We start from the raw sequence: 18,196 nt of genomic DNA, 5'->3' as shown, positions 1-18,196 counted from the left end.
AGAGCCGGTAATGGAGTGATGGAGAGGAGTTCGGCCATGGGGAAGTTCAACATCGTCCTAAAATCCATGATCCGGCAAAGTACAATGCTAGATTGTGTTTTGAACTGGTTACAAGGGCTAAGGACAAAAACAAACAATGGGTGAAGCAAAAAATGTGCTTCTTCTATCTTTCATCTGATAAAATCTGCTTTGTCCCTCCACTCCTCCAAACTTAAATCTCGAGAAGAAACCCAGAGAGAGAGAGTGAGTGGTGAGTTAGTGGGGTCGACAGGGAAAGTAAGCAAAAGAAAACTGATGCCAAGAGGGTTTAAGAGAGAGCAAATTTGCTCCCCACCTTATTTTCCCACTTTCATCCCCACCTAGTTATCTATGCAACACGTGTCTCATCTAACTTAACCACACTAACCATGGTTACTTTTATTAATTTAATTTATTGGAAACAATGTTTACTCTTTCTGCCTTCTCCAATTTGTTGGAGTCTCCTTCCGTCTCCAAGTCGAGTTCTGCAAATTAGAACATAAGAAAAAATGTTTGGGTTTCTGCCTTCTCCTCCTCACAATCTTTCCTTTTGTTAGCTTGCGTGAACAAGGTATGAACTCTAGATGCAGTACTTGGAATAGTAGCCAAGGTTTCTGCCTTCTCCACTTATAGTTATTATATGAAAGTTTATTTCGTTTCTGTTTCTGTTTTTCGTTTCCTTCCATATTCATTGTATATGCATCTTCGACTTAATTATCAATTATGTATAAAGTATATATGCCATAAACTAGTATCTTTGTAGCTCAGTATAACTATATCAAATATAGAACTGCACTGTATTATACTAATACGTACTCGATTATGACTCATCTTGTGGTTTCTTATGATATATTATGCAGAAATTGCTTATTATATATTGCGCAATATGGAATTTTTAGAGGGAGAAATTTGTGCTCATGATTTTGGTAATCTTGATGAAACAATGGATTATGCACAGTCAGATTTGTATTCAGAAAGTTTGGGTATGATGAACAATGATGAGCAAACGAGAGATGACAATGCCACTACTTTCGGTGAAAGTAATGAGGAACCTCCAAAAGATATTGAAGAACCTATTGTTGTTCCAGCTCTTGGTATGATGTTTGACACTGAGGAAGATGCATATGTTTTTTACAATTCTTATGCTAAAACTATTGGGTTTAGTGTGAGAAAGCAGAGAGTCAATAAAAATAAAAGTGGTTTAGTATGGAAAAGATTATATACTTGCTCTCGTGAAGATTTCTATAAGAAAAAAAACACACTAACAAGAAAAAGAGACGACCGAAGATGTGGATGCAAGGCACAACTTGATATTAGGCTTCAAGAAGATGGAAAGTTTGATGTGACAACATTTCATTATGAACATAACCATGATGTAGTTTCTCCATCACTTTCACATGCTTTAAGATCACATCGAAACATAGAGACTTCTCAAGGTGGATTCATGAATCAGATGAGCAATGTTGGGTTCAAGCCATCATAAATTTACAGGTACATGATTGTTGAAGCAAACGGGCACCAAAATCTAAATTTTACTCAAACAAATTGCAACAACTTCATTCAAAGAAAGCGGGCAACGTTGCTGCAAAAGGGTGATGCGAATAACTTGCTTGCTTATTTCAAGAAAAAGAAAAGTGAGAACGTGTCCTTTTTCTATGAAATTCGAACGAATGAGGAGAATGAGATTTGGGGTGTTTTCTATTGTGATGGGAAATCAAGACAAGATTATGCCCTATTTGGTGATGTTGTTGCCTTTGATACAACATTCAAAACTAACAACTATGAAATGGTTTGTGCTCCAATAATTGGTATTAATCATCATGGTCAAACTATCCTATATGGGTGTGGATTATTAGATGGCGAGACCAGATATGCATGTACATGGTTGTTTGAAGTTTTCGTACAAGCTATGGCAGGAAAGAAACCGAAGACCATATTTACAGACCAAGCTGCATCAATCTCAACTGCCTAGGGAAGTATTTCCTGATTCTCATCACCGTCTTTGCTTGTGGCACATCTTTCAAAATGCATCAAAACATTTAAGTCATGTCTTTCAAGAGTTCTCGACATTCTCACAAGATTTCAGAAGTTGTGTGTATGATCCAGAGACCATTAACGAATTCAAGTCAAGTTGAAACTCATTAGTCGAAAATTATGGCTTGAATGATAACTCTTGGTTACAGAACTTGTATGAGTAACGTGAAAAATGGGCACAAGTCTAAGGACGATCCCATTTTGTGCAGGTATATATATTAATATATATAAATTGTTTTTGACACTGATTCTTATCACTTGATAGTGTGATTATTATATCATTATGTTTTCAAACAGGTTTTTGTTATTAAAGCAAGTTTAACTGTTTGTTTTGTAGGCATGCCAACAACATTAAGAAGTGAAAACATAAATAAATTCTTAAAAAAAAATCTTTTATAGGAATCTTTATCTTCGCGAGTGGATCCAACAATATGAACTAGCACTAGATGATCGAAGAGAAAAAGAGAGACTTGCAGAGGTTGCAACTTCACAAACAAAGCGTATCTTTTTATCAAATTGGAAAGTGGAGGTAGAAGCAGCAAATAGGTACACAAAAAATATTTTCTATCTCTTTCAAGGTGAGTACAAAAGATGCTTGGATTTGAAATTGGAGTTAGAAAGTGATGATGGCATTACACAAACATATGTGGTGGAAAGACCGGGCAATCCATGTTTGAGAAGGTCAATTACATATTATCCTACAAATGATTTGATTATATACAGCTGCAACAGATTTAAATTTGAAGGGATTCTTTGCTCACATGCATTGAAACTATTTCGTGAGTTGGCTGTGTCTTCGTTACCATTTGAATATTACCTAAAGAGATGGAGATATGATGCTAGGCGTGGTTTAGAGTCAACTGAGGTAAATGTAAGTGCTCCTAGCTCATCTTCCATTATTCAATAAAGTCACTTATCTCAAATAGCACAGAGAGTTGTAGTGAAGGGTTCAATATACAAGAAAACATGCACTATGGTTGAGTCTAAATTGATAGACTTGGAGGCAGTGTTAGATGGTACCTTGCAGGCCGGAATGGGACATGATGGAACAAATTGTGATTTGGACTTTAACAATGAAATGCATGAAAATAATGCAAATTTGGTTTTAGAGATCCATTGAAGAAACGTAAACCTCAGAATAAGGGAAAATGAAATAATGTCTTAGGTTCTAAAAATCAAAGAAAAAAGAGTGAGTAGTCCAGGCAAAAAGAACAAAATGCAGCACTAGATGAAGAGAACACTGCATCAGTACCAAAGAAAAGAAGAGGCTCATCCAAAAAAAAAAGGTTAGTTCATAATTTATATACATGTATAATTTTCTTCTTATGCGCTTCATCTATTAAAATCACACTAATTATTCCCAAACCGCAGTTATTTAAGAATCCAACTCAAATGGACACGAGATTGTTGGCCCTTCGAATCCATATTTGCCATATAGCTAGGTGAATTTTACAACTATTCAAAGTTCATTCAAAATTGAAAGATAATGTATTTGACATTGGTTTATGAATGTACAGGAACCATCTCGAATTGGTTATGAAGGACATCAGAAGATTCTTATGTCCAGGTATTCCTACAACTTCTAGTGTTCCAGCCATATCTACAAAATTTTCATACGAATTATTGTCACTAGCTTCTTTTGCTCAAGTCAACCCTTTACAACCACATGTTTACCAAGTTGGGGCTTCTAGTTCTCAAACCATTCCTAACCAAGCCCACATGTTTACCAAGTTGGGGCTTCTAGTTCTCAAACCATTCCTAACCAAGCGCTTGGTTACCAAGTTATTTCCCCGACGTTAGGCAATTACTCAATCATGCACTCACAGGTTTGTAACTTTCTAATCCTAGTTTATATATTACTAATATTTTCTCATTTCATAATAAAACTAATATCGTCATACGTATATTTGATAGGATACTGTCCGATCAAGATCTCAAGGATCAACTCGCCATCTAAACTTTGAAGATCCTTCAATGTCAGAGGCTCCATCATTGTAACCAATGGTCTAAATATCGGTTATCGGCATCGTATCGGTTTTGTAAAATAAGGATATAACGGGGATATATCGAGATATATCGGATTATATCGGATTTATCATTTTTGTTAATTTTTAATTTAAATTTAATATATTTATAAACATATACTTCAAAATATTCAAAATATACCAAATAATATTAACTACTAAGTACTAATTGAACAAAAATAGGTGCACAAAAGATAGATTGAGATATTGATTATGAATTCATGCATTATAAACTCTCTCATCATCAGAATCAAAATCAAACTCATATTCTTCATTATCTTCATCCTCATCTTCTGAGATAAAATCATCTTCATAAATCACCTTCTGACTATTTGCGTTGAAATTCCTCAAAATGACATCGTCTCCTTAAAAAAAATCACCGAAAAAAAAGTAACAAGAAAAAAAATCATCGAAACAAAAAGTCAATGAAAAAAAAATCATCGAAAAAAAAGTCCCCGAAAAAAAAGTTAACCAAAAAAAAGTCCACCGAAAAAAAAAGTCAAAAGAAACAAAAATCCACCGATATATCCCCAATATATCGCATGTTGACCCGATATTTTGAGTTGACCGATATATTAAGGCGATATGGCATTTATCCTATCGGTTTCTAAATATCACCAATATATCGCCGATATATCCCCGATATATCCCGATTTTTAGAACACTGGTTGTTGCAGGTTGGGTTGACTACTTTCAAGGGAGACCATACCGAAATTTTCGGTAAACCTCTTTTAGGGTTATATTTGGGATGGGCCGTATCACAATATATAGAACAGTTTGCAATAAGAGTGACTGAAATGTATAACTGCATTTTTACGGTTATTTTAGTAATCAAACCGGAATTAGTTCAATTCCTAATTCTAATTCCATACAGTAAGTAAATGCTTGATGAAATTCAAAATCTCTATATTAATTTCATTCCATCACTCATTTCTTTAACCATATATTCTTGATGAAATCTATTTTGAGTAAGTAAACGTGCCCAGAGTTTTATGGCTTTAAGGCTAATTCTTGTTATACATCATTTTTGTATTGTTTGCAAGAATATAAACATGAATTAATTTTAAACTTTAATTGAAGGTGAAAATTAGATTTTTACTTAGAAAATCTAGAATTTGTAATTTAAATACTCACAAGAATGTTTTATGTTGATAATATAGCCTCACAGAGTAAATTTGTGAGACAATTAAAGTTCATAAACATAAAACTGACTTATGCTATCAACATGACCTAAAAATATTAACTTAAACGCAAAAAACAATTAATAGTACACATAAAACTCATGTTTTTTTATTATATGGTTATACATATTTACTTTAATATCTATTTTAACCTTCAATTAGTTGACATTAGGCCATCTCAAACCCACCCAAGTTAAGGGCTAAAATGCTTTCATTTAGCCCTCTTCATCTCTAACCCCCTTAAGTTAAGGGCTAAAATGCATTAGTTGAGGGCTAAAATGCATTAGTTGAGGGCTAAAAGACATTGTTAAGGGCTAAAACATTTTAGCCATTTGAGTGAGTTTTTATTCTCATTTGTTTATTCAATAGGTCTCCCACATTTCATTAACTATAATTAATTTTAATATTTTTATTAATACAATGAATTTTAATTTTGATGATTACTATAATTAATTTTAATTTTGATGATGATTAGTATAATTATTTTTATTTCAATAATTAGTAAAATTAATTTTATTTTTTGTTGATTTATACAATTACAATTTTGATAATTAATACAATTAATTTTAATTTTGATGATTATTAAAATTAATTTTAATTTTAATTGATTAATGAAATAAATTTTAATCTTGATGATTAATATGATTAATTTTAATTTTGATGATTAAAACTATGCATGGTGCCTACTTGAATGGATTAAACAAAATAGTCTAATATGAACATATAACAAAACACTTGATTTATTTATTGCTTTATTTTTATCTTCTCATCTCAATGTGATTGCTTCAGTTTTTTTTTGTTAATATATATTATTACGTTAAAAATGGTTGAATGATATATCATCTAAAATTTGAAAGTGAGACGTTAGAATAATTTCAATTAAAATATATAATTAAAATGTCAGAACTAATTTTATAATTATAACAATAACTTATTTACTTAAAATAAGAATCTAATACAAAATTATAATACTTAAACATATAATAACATATTGAAATATGAAAATAGTATTTATGGTTAAAAATTTAGCCCTAACGGGTTGGAGACGGTTGATGTCACATTAATGAATAGTTTAACTTTTCAAGACAAATTTGTTATCCCTGAGGTTGTTTTTAGCTTTTTGGGTTGGAGATGGCGTAAGTATTAAAGTGTCATATAAAATCTAATTGTCATGTTTGAAACATTAGGTATCAATGTCAAACTAGCCATACCTCAGGTACCATTAAAAAATTTACAAATTTGGGAAATTAGGGCAGTATCGAAAATTCAACGCCAATAAAGTAGTAGTTACGTTAATTTCACTATTTAATGATCTTCAATTCGTAACATTATTTTTTCAGTAGAACCACGTACAAGCTTTTCAATTCTGATCCTCTTCCACGTACGAAGCTACTATTTGCGAAAATGTGATGTATAGTGCTAAGATATGAGAATTTGTGAATGCAATGTATCATTGTACCTACTAATTGTAATTGGAAATGGTTGCCTCAGCACCTTATTCATATACGTACACTCATCTTGCGTGTGAGGCACCTAGTCGATCACCTTTCGATCGTCATCACTTTCGTCTTTGAAAACAGAATTTTCCTTGAAAACATTGGCAATGTGTGCTTCCGTGATATAATACTTTGCTTTCATATTCCTGTGTCGCCCAAATAAAAAGCTCCATTGTTGTTTCCATTGTTTCCGCTAATTAACTTGAGTATCTTTAACTGTGAAATGATTCTGGATTTGGGGTCTGTCATCTTTCTTGAGTTTGGTTTGAGAAGGACGTCCAGGTGGATATAGACACTTTGATGGATTAAGAATCTGCCACGTTCACCAAAGTCCAATACATGGACGTGTTAAAACATTTAGTTTCCAACAATTTTACTTCCGGGATCATGAATTGTAAAAGAGCCTGTGGCGTTGCAATGTTCAGGAGATCCAAAGGGTCCGAAAGTTCTTCTGTTGGTGTTGAAGGTAAGCGAAATGATATAACTACCGCTCCCGCTCCAGCCATTCATATAAGATCCATAAACTGATGTAAAAAATTCATCGGGATAATTGAACCTAATCTGCATAAACCAGTCATCAAATTATAACTATACGTCAATTAAGCAGTGTTTAGGAATCGGTGAATTTCACGTAAGCTTATTATTATCAGTTACATTTTTTCTTTCTTCTGTTCCGCGAACGATCCCTAGTATGGTATCCATAAATTTATTTATACCATGCTTGCCTGACCAAACTGAGATTCAGTCGTTGTCATATTCAAACTGAACGTACTGATCGAATTGTATTCCCTGGAAAATAGCATATAACCAGACCTCTCACTGCTGAGCGTATTCCATCATCAAAGGGTTCGCCTCGCTGATTCAATATTCCAAACGGCCCGACTGTAGCAACCTCAGGACTCTGTACGTCGTAATTAACATGCATATTAGACTCTAATCAACAATCAAATTAAACGGATTAACGGATCAGAAACAAATGAATTGCAACAAGTAATACCTATGTAGCACCGACACCGACACTGACACCGCGACACCGACACGGCGCGACACCGCGACACGGCAAATCTTAAAAACCTAAATCCCGACACGGCGTCGACACGGCAATTTATATATAATTTAATATATATTAATGTGTAAATATATATATATATATATATATATTAGTGTTCATAATTAAGGCTTAGGGCTTAGGTTTTGGCTGTTCATTGATGTACTGTTCCAAAATTGACAGTTGACGTCTCCAAGCTGTTGTTCATTTCTCATAAATGTAGCACCATCACCAAGCATTTCCAGAAAGCTACAACTTTCTTGCGGATTCTGTTCTGCAATCTGCTGGCTCCATTGAAGCTCCTGACCTGTCAGTGCAGGTTTAGCTGCATTGTTGTTGTTCAGCTGCGAGCCGAAGTCCTGCCAGGAGGTTGATGCTTCCAATGTTCTAAATATCATTTTTGGTATCGTATCGGTCGAGAGGTAAAACGATATATCGGGGGATATATCGGTTTTATCGGGGATATATCGGTTTTATCGGATTTGCTTATTTTCAATAAAATTTATAAAATTATACTTTAATATGTATCAAATAAACTAAAAAAACGGTACTAAGTAAACTAAAGAAAATAAATACTTGATTTAATGACAATTAAAGTACACGAACGACATCTAATAATAAAAATAGGCATTTAAGAATGATTATTTAGACTTGAAATTCATCATATATATTTAAAATATATAAAGTAAAAATATATATGAAAAAATGAAGAAAAAAAAATAAGTTTTTCAAAAAAAAAAAAGAGGAAATAAATATTAAAAAATTAAACAAAAATTGAGAAAATAATAAAAAAATCAAAGTTTGACCGATATATCGGAGTTTGACCGATATTTGACCGATATATCGGGGTTTGACCGATATTTGACCGTTGACCGATATAGTCAACCGATATGGCGATATCGTATCGTTTTCTAAATATCGCCGATATATCGCCGATATATCGGCCGATATATCCGATATTTAGAACAATGATTGTAACCGAGGATTGATATTTGCACTCACTGTTCTTAATATATTTTGATCAAGGATGTAGTTAAACTAGAACAACAAACAAAACAGGATCATTTGAATTTTTAGTGTTCAACATTGGAAATTGTTTATGGCATTTTTAGTCGCTGCAAGGCATGATGACAATATATTAGTTGACTTAGATTCCAATGGGAGTAAAATGTTGTTCTTTATTTTATTTGTTTTCCAATACCTTGAATTCGCTATGTTCACATATACTTACTTGCAAAAAATATAATCAAGCTTGAATTGTTCTTGTGGTTTTTTCCTGAAAGCTAAGAGTTTCAAAATTGAAAGAGAGAAAATTTTATATTGACATTGGTTGGTGAATATATATTAGGCATTGATTGACTACACCAATAAAAATTATACTAGGATTTAATGTTTTGTTTAAAGAAAAAAAAAGGAAATAATAGAAAGAAAGGAAAAAAAATTAAGTAAAATCAGAAAAATAAATAAAATTAATAAGAATAACCATAGTTAGTGTGGTTAGATAAGAATGGACACGTGTCGCATAAATAACTGGGTGTGGATGAAATTGGGAAAATAAAGTGGGGAGCAAATTTGCTTCCGGTTTAAGAAGAAAACTCATGTAATAATTTCAATAGTGTGAACTACGTACCACACGCACAATGATCGGTGTGCAAACAACGGAAAAACGCAAGGTGCATAGAATCTGTTCCCTAGATGAATTTGTACTTGTACATCATAAAGACATAAACTGATCATCATGATCGACTTAAGCAATTCATCCATCCAAATACTATTATAACATTAACACTTAGAACGACCATATACATAAGACAGTGACACCGTGTCATCTAACTCTTACACATAGATTATATCAAAATATATTTTAATAAATAAAGGATAACTAGCCTTTTTACATGCTCTATGTGCATGTGTGAAAACCCCACCCACACGGCGTCAAATCAGTTCTATATGAAACCTCATTCTACTCTCTAAAAAGCAAAAAGATTTGATTTTTGCACCACGGGGAATGACCAATCTGGGAAACTGCATCAGCAACGAAATTGGTTTCTCTCCAAATATGATTAAGCTGAGATCTCCAAGAACTGAGCCGCAAGCCATTTAATATCGTTAACAACAGAATGAATTCTCCAAGGAACTGAGTAAACACCATTGATACCGCCAATAAGTATTTTTGAGTCTCGTTCCACTTGAACCTTCAAAAGGCCATGAAGTAATATATAGAAGCAGCAGTGAGGCTAGCACGAAAGGCTATGGCTTCAACACAAAGATTATCAATACGAAGAGTTGGTTTTCCTTGTTGTTCTCAGAGCTCAAATAACTGGTACATTTAATTCAAGACCAAGAGTATGTATATTAATTTACAGTATCCAAACACACTTGCTCTGGATGCCTTGAGTTTTGTTTTGATGAAAAACATTCACATTGTAACCCTCACATCCTGTTAATGTGACGCGTGTGATGTAGAATGAAAGAGCGCATATAAAATCCCATATAGAGCCAGTCGACTGTCTGCTTTCATCTTTCACCCGATCAAGGTAACACTCCCTATCTCTATCTCTCATCTCGATCACACACACACTCTCTCTCTCTCGCTCACACAGTCCTCCCATGTCACTCACAGCCGCCTTTTCCCGCCTCTCCCTGATCCGATTCACACCCAGAACCTCTCCATCGCCCCCTTACACAAAACCATTCTTTCTCCCCAGCCCAAAGGTCCCAATCACCCCCACAACTTTTCTCCCTTCATTCCTCTCATATGTAATCAATCTATCACTCACTGTTTTCGTTTTGCAGGCTCCCAAGTTGCGATATTTCCGATTGTTTTCAATGGCATCCTCCTCGGACGACAAAGATTCGCAGTTTAAGAATCCGGGTCTCCAGGCCGTCCCGGATGAAGAGACAAGGGGTTACATCATGCAACAAACTGTATGCAATCCCTTCACATGGTTTTGCTGAAAGCTATTGGTCTTGTTGGTTTTGTTTTGGCTAACTGTTTGTTTGTGAATTTTGGTTTTGCAGATGTTTCGAATTAAGGACCCGAAAGTCAGTCTTGATTTCTACTCCCGTGTGCTCGGCATGTCGTAAGTCTGTGTATTACTTCCTTGTGTTATTCAGTATTATATGATCTAGTTGTTTCATATGTATAGGATAGTGTTAATCTTTCCTCTGTCTAATAGTCCAAGTTGAGCAAGTGTTTGTTCTATGTAAATATTGAGTTTTCGAGTCTGTTTTAAAGCTTTAAAATTTATCTAGAAAAGGAATATGCCTAAATTTGCCCAAATTGTTCTTGTTCTTTGTCATTTATCATCACACTTGATATAATAAACTTCGTGTAACTTTAGATACATATAATGTTAACTCTTTGTTTCTTAAAGTCTGGAATTGCATGAACTGTGAGTTAAAGTTGTACATCTTTTCTATGTACTCATTGACGGATAAATCTAGATAGGCTCTGTGGAGTGGTGGACTAATTTATCACTGCGTATAATTAGTCAACCATTAAATGGAGCTGGACAATATCATCATATTGATGGTTCGTGCACCAAAGAGGATACTGAATTTCAGTAATGTTTTAAAAGATGAACGTATGTGTATGTATTAGTCATATGATTGTTAAACGGTGGTGTTTTTGTTTTTGGATTCTGTAATATCCGCTCAGGATTGTCAAGTTTAATTGGGAAATGGCATGATGGAAACACTTGCATTATTGAAAATTTTGAAATAGTTTATGCAATTAGTTGGAATTTGTGTATTGCCGTCGGGACATATGCCCGTGTATTCATTGTGTGAACTAATTTATGCATACTGTTAGATGCTCGTGTTTTGTGTGCATGTGATCATGCTTCTGAATTGTTAGACTTTTGAAATAAGTCAAATAACTCATCGATGGTTATTCTTTCAATTTTTCAGGCTACTTAAGAGGCTGGACTTTCCAGAAATGAAGTTTACTTTGTACTTTCTGGGCTATGTGGTAAAGTTGATACCATCATCATATGTATTTCAAAATTTTGTCTTAACTTGTTACACACATACTTTTTCCTGGGAAAGGTATGAATGAATTAAAGAAAATTTATTCACTAGATATACTTTGATTAATTATTATACTACAGATAGTTCTCTATACCATTCTATGAACTATGTAGCCTATCTCCCACATTTTGTATGATGCATCTATTTAGATTAACGTCTAGGTCACAAGTTCTGTTTTCTGAGAAATATTTGAATAAAATAAAGAGCCCGAAAGCAAATACCAACTATGAACAACGAGAGTTTGCTAGGTTTACAACTTTACATTGATTATTTGGTTTTCCAAAACTATGAATAGTTTGGCATGCCATTCTAAGAACCATCTAGCCTACTACCTTATCTGCCACATCTTATAATATGGCTCTACTCACTGGAGAACTTTAAAAGAAAAAAAAAGAACCTTTTTGTCTCAGGTTGTTTGCTTTTTTGTTCGTGTCCAAACCTATTATAATCTAAAGCAGGAGACTTTTAGCTACTCAAATGCATCCTGGTGTTTGGCCGAGACACTACTTTATTTTCCCTTTTTCTGATGCAGGATGTTGCCTCAGCTCCTACTGAGCCAGTTGATAGAACTGTTTGGACCTTTGGTCAGAAAGCTACAATTGAGTTGACACAGTAAGAGATCAAAAACTTCCTTGTACTCAATTTTGTCACAACTGGTTTGGTAGCGTTTTGTCAATATCTGATGGTGACCAACATTATACAGTAATTGGGGGACTGAAAGTGATCCAGAATTCAAAGGATATCACAATGGGAATTCAGAACCTCGCGGCTTTGGTACAGATTTGATTTTTTTTAGTAATGTAGCTGTTCTCCTTTTCATAAGTCTGACCGACTATCCATTTGATGCCAAATGCCACATTCTGTGTTGCATTACTATGTCGTAAGTATGTGTGGCCCCAGGTTAATTAGCACTCAGTGTTGCAAATTTGCACTATTGTAGGGTATACTACGATTGCTTTACCCTGCCCATAAAAGTATATATAATACTGGTATTTCTGTCTTTCAAATATTTTGTGAGGTATATGAATGGAGATTGCTGGCCCTCCTTAGCTCTTGTAATTTAGAGAGGTCTGGGTTGATTTGCATACAAGAGTCTGTTATATGTTACCATAATCAAATAAGGTTGGATTTTTTTGTAAACATATATATATATACAGTCCTTATCCAGAGTGAAGCTTCATTCTGAAATTTCAGAGTGAAGTTCCAATTTTGGCACACTTTTCGGTCAAATTTTTTCACCATAAGCGATTCAATATTTAGGTATGCTATTCAAGATCATCTCTACAAAGTTTCATCCAATTTGACAATGGTTTGAGCTTTCAAAATTGAGATTTACACGAACGGTTCACGTTGAACAGTTTTAATTCATTCATTGATTTAATCTAATATCAATACCTTAACGATGTCCGAATTATGTGAAATTTTGTAGAGATGATCTTGAATAGCATACCTAAATATTAAATCGCTTATGGTGAAAAACTTTGATCGAAAAGTGTGCCAAAATTAGAACTTCACTCTGAAATTTCAGAGTGAAGCTTCACTCTGGATAGTGACTGTATATATATATATATATATATATATATATAGATAACAGTCTCTGTCCAGAGTGAACATTCACTCTGTAATTTTAGCACATTTTTCGGTCAAATGTTTTCATCACAAGTGATTTAATATTTAGGTATGTTATTTAATATCATCTCTGCAAAGTTTCATTCAATTTGACAATGGTTTGAGCTTTCAAAATTGAGATTTACATGAACGGTTTACATTAAACACATTTAAATCGTTCATTGATTTAATCTAATTTTAATACCTTAACGATAACCAAATTGGATTAAATTTTGCAGAGATGATCTTGAATAACATACCTAAATATTGAATCACTTGTGATGAAAAATTTGACCGAAAAGTGTGCTAAAATTGGAACTTCACTCTGTAATTTCAGAGTGAAGGTTCATTTTGGATAGAGATTGTATGTATAGATATATATATATATATATATATATAAATATATATATATATATATATATAATAAGAAGTAGATGGGATCAGCAAAATGTTTTAAAACTCTGATAGATGATAAGTTCCTCAGGGAGGCTTCTTAGGGCAATGTGAGACCAAATCTTTTTGATTGTTTTGACACCATCACATATTGATGCATATCATTGGGAGAAGAAGAAAAACTAAAACACCATCACATATTGACGTAAATGATTTGGGAGAAGAATTTAAAACTACACCATCACATTTTGATGCATATATAAATGTTAAATATTTCTCAATCATTTATATATGTGCATTCCTCTTGTAAGATAAAAATGTGATCAGGTATGTGCTTTAGCCTGCTTGAGTGGCTATTGCACTGCAATAATCAAGTATGTGTTATCCCGGGGTCGTCGATAGAAAATATAGTAGAAAAATTCTAGATTTAGGCATTAACCCTCTGTCTTATTTTGTTAATCAGGGCACATTGGGATTACTGTTGATGACACATACAAGGCATGTGAGCGATTTGAACATCTAGGGGTTGAATTTGTGAAAAGGCCCGACGATGGTAAGATTTCGTTTCTATCTTACAATTATTAAGAGTTATAAGATGTCTTATCTATGAATATCAACTGGTATGATGGGTGGACGTTGCTTGGGACAACTTAGTTCTTTATAAGAGGACGTAGGTGTTTGAATAAACTCTTAGAGATTGATCATGTTGTGTAAATGAATGATAAAATATAATACGGAAATTTCATTTTATGGAAAGATCATTACTTTCCTCTTCATTTGTACTGAAACCTTTGAGACATTTGTCATCTGAACAAGGATACTTTAAATAACAATGGAAGACATCAAGAACTGTGAGAATTTTCTTTTCTTTGGGTTCTGTTGAGTAATAATTTATTTTAGACTGAAATCTTAATAGCTGAGGCCTTCAGAAATAGTCAAGTTTTGGAGATTGTAGATCTAAGTCTTGGCATATAATAGTCACTGCAAACCATTATATTATGTACCAGAAGATGATGAACTATTTAATTGATGATTGAAGTTAGTAACTTGTCATATGAATTTTAAAGCCATGTTTGTACAGTCTGAGAAAGGAAAATGGAAACGAAAAACGAAAGATATCTTCCAGAAATGTTATTAATAGAAGGTCATTTTCAACTGTCTAGCATCATATGTTCTGTGCATTGGTATATCTTTAGTTAATATAAATATTCCGCTGAACTCTGGATACAGGAGTTGACGAAGGATTCTAGATCTCGTTCTTGGCATAAGACAATTACAATAAACAATTAAATTCTGTGCAGAGTGAGATCATCAAGTATTACAGTGAATTGTATAGCCATGGCTGTAATGTTTGAAGTTTGAGGGTTACCATGTCAGGCTGACCATTTTGAACTGCATCACTAGTGACTGTACTGTTACATGGTTTAAAATTGGCTCACCATCTTAATATTGGTGGTGGTATCACCACTTAATAAAGACACATGCCACGTGCGTTGCAAATTTAATATGCTTTAGTAATATTGACCTAATAATTTTTTTATTTTTGTTTAACCCCATCTCTCTCAGTTTCTGTTTATTTGTCTCTCCCCTATTTTGCTCTATTGTTTCTCTCGTACCACGATATCTGTGCCTCTGCTATTGTAGCTTCCCCTGTCTCTCCAAAACCCAGTCTCACGTTCGCCTCTTTCTTCTCAGCTCCTCCTTCTCCGATTTTGATCCACTTAATCACTCTGACATTGCTAGTCCAACAGTCGGCTACCATCCATTATTAACACTTTGTCACTGTGATTCGACTCGCTACGATGACTTCTTGTGTTTGTCGGTCTCACCGAACCATTAAACCTTTGATTTGAAGGCGCAGTATAGGGAATCAGTCCTTTAATCACTGTGGCTCATGTACTGTTTCCACGCTTTCAGTTAGAGAGGCTTCTTTTTGTTTCATTACATATTAAATCATTGTCCTTAACTATTTTGTTTGCAGGAAAGATGAAAGGTATAGCATTCATTAAGGATCCAGATGGTTACTGGATCGAGATCTTTGACCTTAAAACTATAGGCAAAGTCACTCTGGGTGCTTCGTGAGGTTAGGAACCCTACCTTCAGTTTACTTTTTACTTCCTTTAATTTCTCTCTTGCTTACAATGAATCGTGAATCTATATGGGCCATTAGATTTTTTTTTTCCAATTAAGATTCGTTTTTATGTATTTGGCTCACCAACCTATGCATTTTGTTAATCTTGTGTCACCATCCTTGCCCTCCCTACCAAACAATCCAATCTAGACTCTAGTAGCGAAACCGTGAACGGTTTAATCTATACATTCCTGTTCATGGAACTTGAGCCCATCCAATTGTCAAAGATCTAGGCCTTTATGGTGGGCTGTAGATAGCTTAAAGGTGTGTTTTTCAGGATAAGGATGAAGTGAGGTCCTCAGGGTATTTATTAATAGGTCAGTGTAGCTCATGTTTACTTAACTTTGTCACTTTGGATTTCCTGTTTTGGTGTTGAAGGTTGGACCGGACTTCTATGGCTAGCCGTGTAACCAAAATCTATTTGGTATTGATGCAGTTTGACTAAGGTGTTATAGGCGAGCTTCTCTGTTGCTGTCATTAATACTTGAGGGCCTAGTCTAGTAAGTGGACCTTTTTTGCACTTACTGTGTGCTTTGTTATACTTGCTGCTGGAGATGAGAGTTCTGTGGCAAGTTATGTTTGTTTTGTCTACTTAACTGTTGTTCGGTTCAAGCATTGGTCTCTCTATTTGTTCAGCATTGATAATCTCTTGTATGCCTTATCACACAGAAATAAACCTCATCATAATAACATCTCCTAGTCCTATCCAAAAGAAATCATCCATTATCTGTGTGACAATTCAGATCCGCCACCCATTTCCATGGGATGAAATGCAGGAGAGCACTTTTTTCTTTTCTTTCTCAGGTTGCCAAAATAGTTGTACTTTTTGGTATAAGATATATGCACCACTGGTTTTGTTAAAAATAAAGACAAGAAATTCCATCTACATCTTAAAAGGGTGGTGAACCAACAGCTTAACCTCTTTTCCTTTGCCTCCAGAAGGCGACTCTTGATTCGTGAGATTCTGTTCCTCCACAAAATTGATCTCATTTTTTTTTTCCATCTTTTGAAAGAAGGGTAATCATTCATCAATGCAGGTGATGACAATTTGAGCTGAAGACAATCCTTAAGCATATCACGAGGATTCTCCTGCCATACACTAATAGCATTTTCATATGGTTCTGCAGTGAACCTATGCGCTGCTGTGTGTCTAGTCCTAGGAGCAAAACTTAGCATGAACTCAGGTTTCCTTATACAAAGACCTTTATGTCATCAATGAAATTGCCAACCTCCGACTGCCGGTCTTTATCCAGTTGGATGTCTTGCACAGCTATGAAGCAAACAGTTACAATACTGCATCTAGTGTAGCCCTTGTTTAGCAACAACTCCGAACACGATATAATAGCTAACATTTTAGACATTATTGCTCATATAACAGAGATAACCCGCTTGGGACACCCGCAAGTAATCTCTTAACACAGCTCAGAGATGGCCAAGGTTTCAGCCTACTTTAGCTGCAAGAACAGGTCTAGAGTCTACTAGCTCCAATATTCCGCCTTGAAAAAGAGATCGATTTCCCAGTTCAGCCTGCCAGAAAGAACAGTCACCCCTGACTGGATACCTTCCTTCAAATAACTGCGCAACATGTGAGTTTGGCTTTCTAAGCAGTATCCATGCTTGTCTAGCTACCATATAAACCTCATTTATATGCATGCAGGTTTTTGAAACGCAACCCTCTTGCTTAGTTAAACAAAGTCTCTCCCAACTTCTATCTGCGGAGTATCTTCTTTTTGGTATCAATGTCTCCTCAAATTAGAAAATACTTGCGCATTCAGAGTTTATGCACATCATCACACAGACCCTTTGGCAATAGATTACAGTTCATAGAGTACAGAGGCATGGTTTGAGCAACTGCCTTGATCTATACCTCTTTTCCTGCCTTTCCAACTAATGATATCAATGTAAGTTTCACAATAATATAAGAAACGATGACAGTTTTTGATCTTCCAACTCGCATTGGGAGGCCAAGATACTTGTCATATTCATCCCACTTTAGTAACCTCCAGAATTGAAGCCATTCGTAGTTGCATCTGTGGGTGCACATTCCTACTTAACACCACATCAGTGTTCTCTAATTTGCTAGGGATGCTACTATGGATTCGCGGTTGAAGCACTCCTGATGAATTTGATTTCATTGGGATATAACAAATTTCGCAATATTATGCTCTTACATTTCAGAGCTATTTGGATCCTTGTTTCGATAGTTATTCCAATGAGATCTCTCCATATGA

The 18,196-nt window shown here is 34.5% G+C and overlaps 1 protein-coding gene across 2 annotated transcripts; it reads left to right on the top strand.

Moving 5' to 3' along the window:
- Positions 1–10,354: 10,354 nt before the first annotated feature.
- LOC126786681 (lactoylglutathione lyase) lies at positions 10,355–16,681 on the top strand. Of its 2 annotated transcripts, none has more exons than XM_050512580.1 (9): positions 10,355–10,516; positions 10,598–10,729; positions 10,823–10,884; positions 11,714–11,774; positions 12,366–12,445; positions 12,537–12,607; positions 14,298–14,387; positions 15,816–15,917; positions 16,402–16,681. In XM_050512580.1, exons 1-8 carry the CDS (start codon positions 10,412–10,414, stop codon positions 15,914–15,916), a joined length of 702 nt encoding a protein of 233 aa, XP_050368537.1. In that variant the 5' UTR covers positions 10,355–10,411; the 3' UTR covers position 15,917; positions 16,402–16,681. The 2 variants fall into 2 exon arrangements, with proteins under 2 accessions (XP_050368537.1, XP_050368536.1); XM_050512579.1 differs by having other exon boundaries at positions 16,344–16,681.
- The last annotated feature ends 1,515 nt before the right edge of the window (positions 16,682–18,196 follow it).

The sequence above is a fragment of the Argentina anserina genome, chromosome 3 (assembly GCF_933775445.1).
Source record: "Argentina anserina chromosome 3, drPotAnse1.1, whole genome shotgun sequence".
Lineage (NCBI taxonomy): Eukaryota > Viridiplantae > Streptophyta > Magnoliopsida > Rosales > Rosaceae > Argentina > Argentina anserina.
Note: the sequence above shows the minus strand (reverse complement) of the source record. Positions and strands in the feature narration are given on the sequence as shown.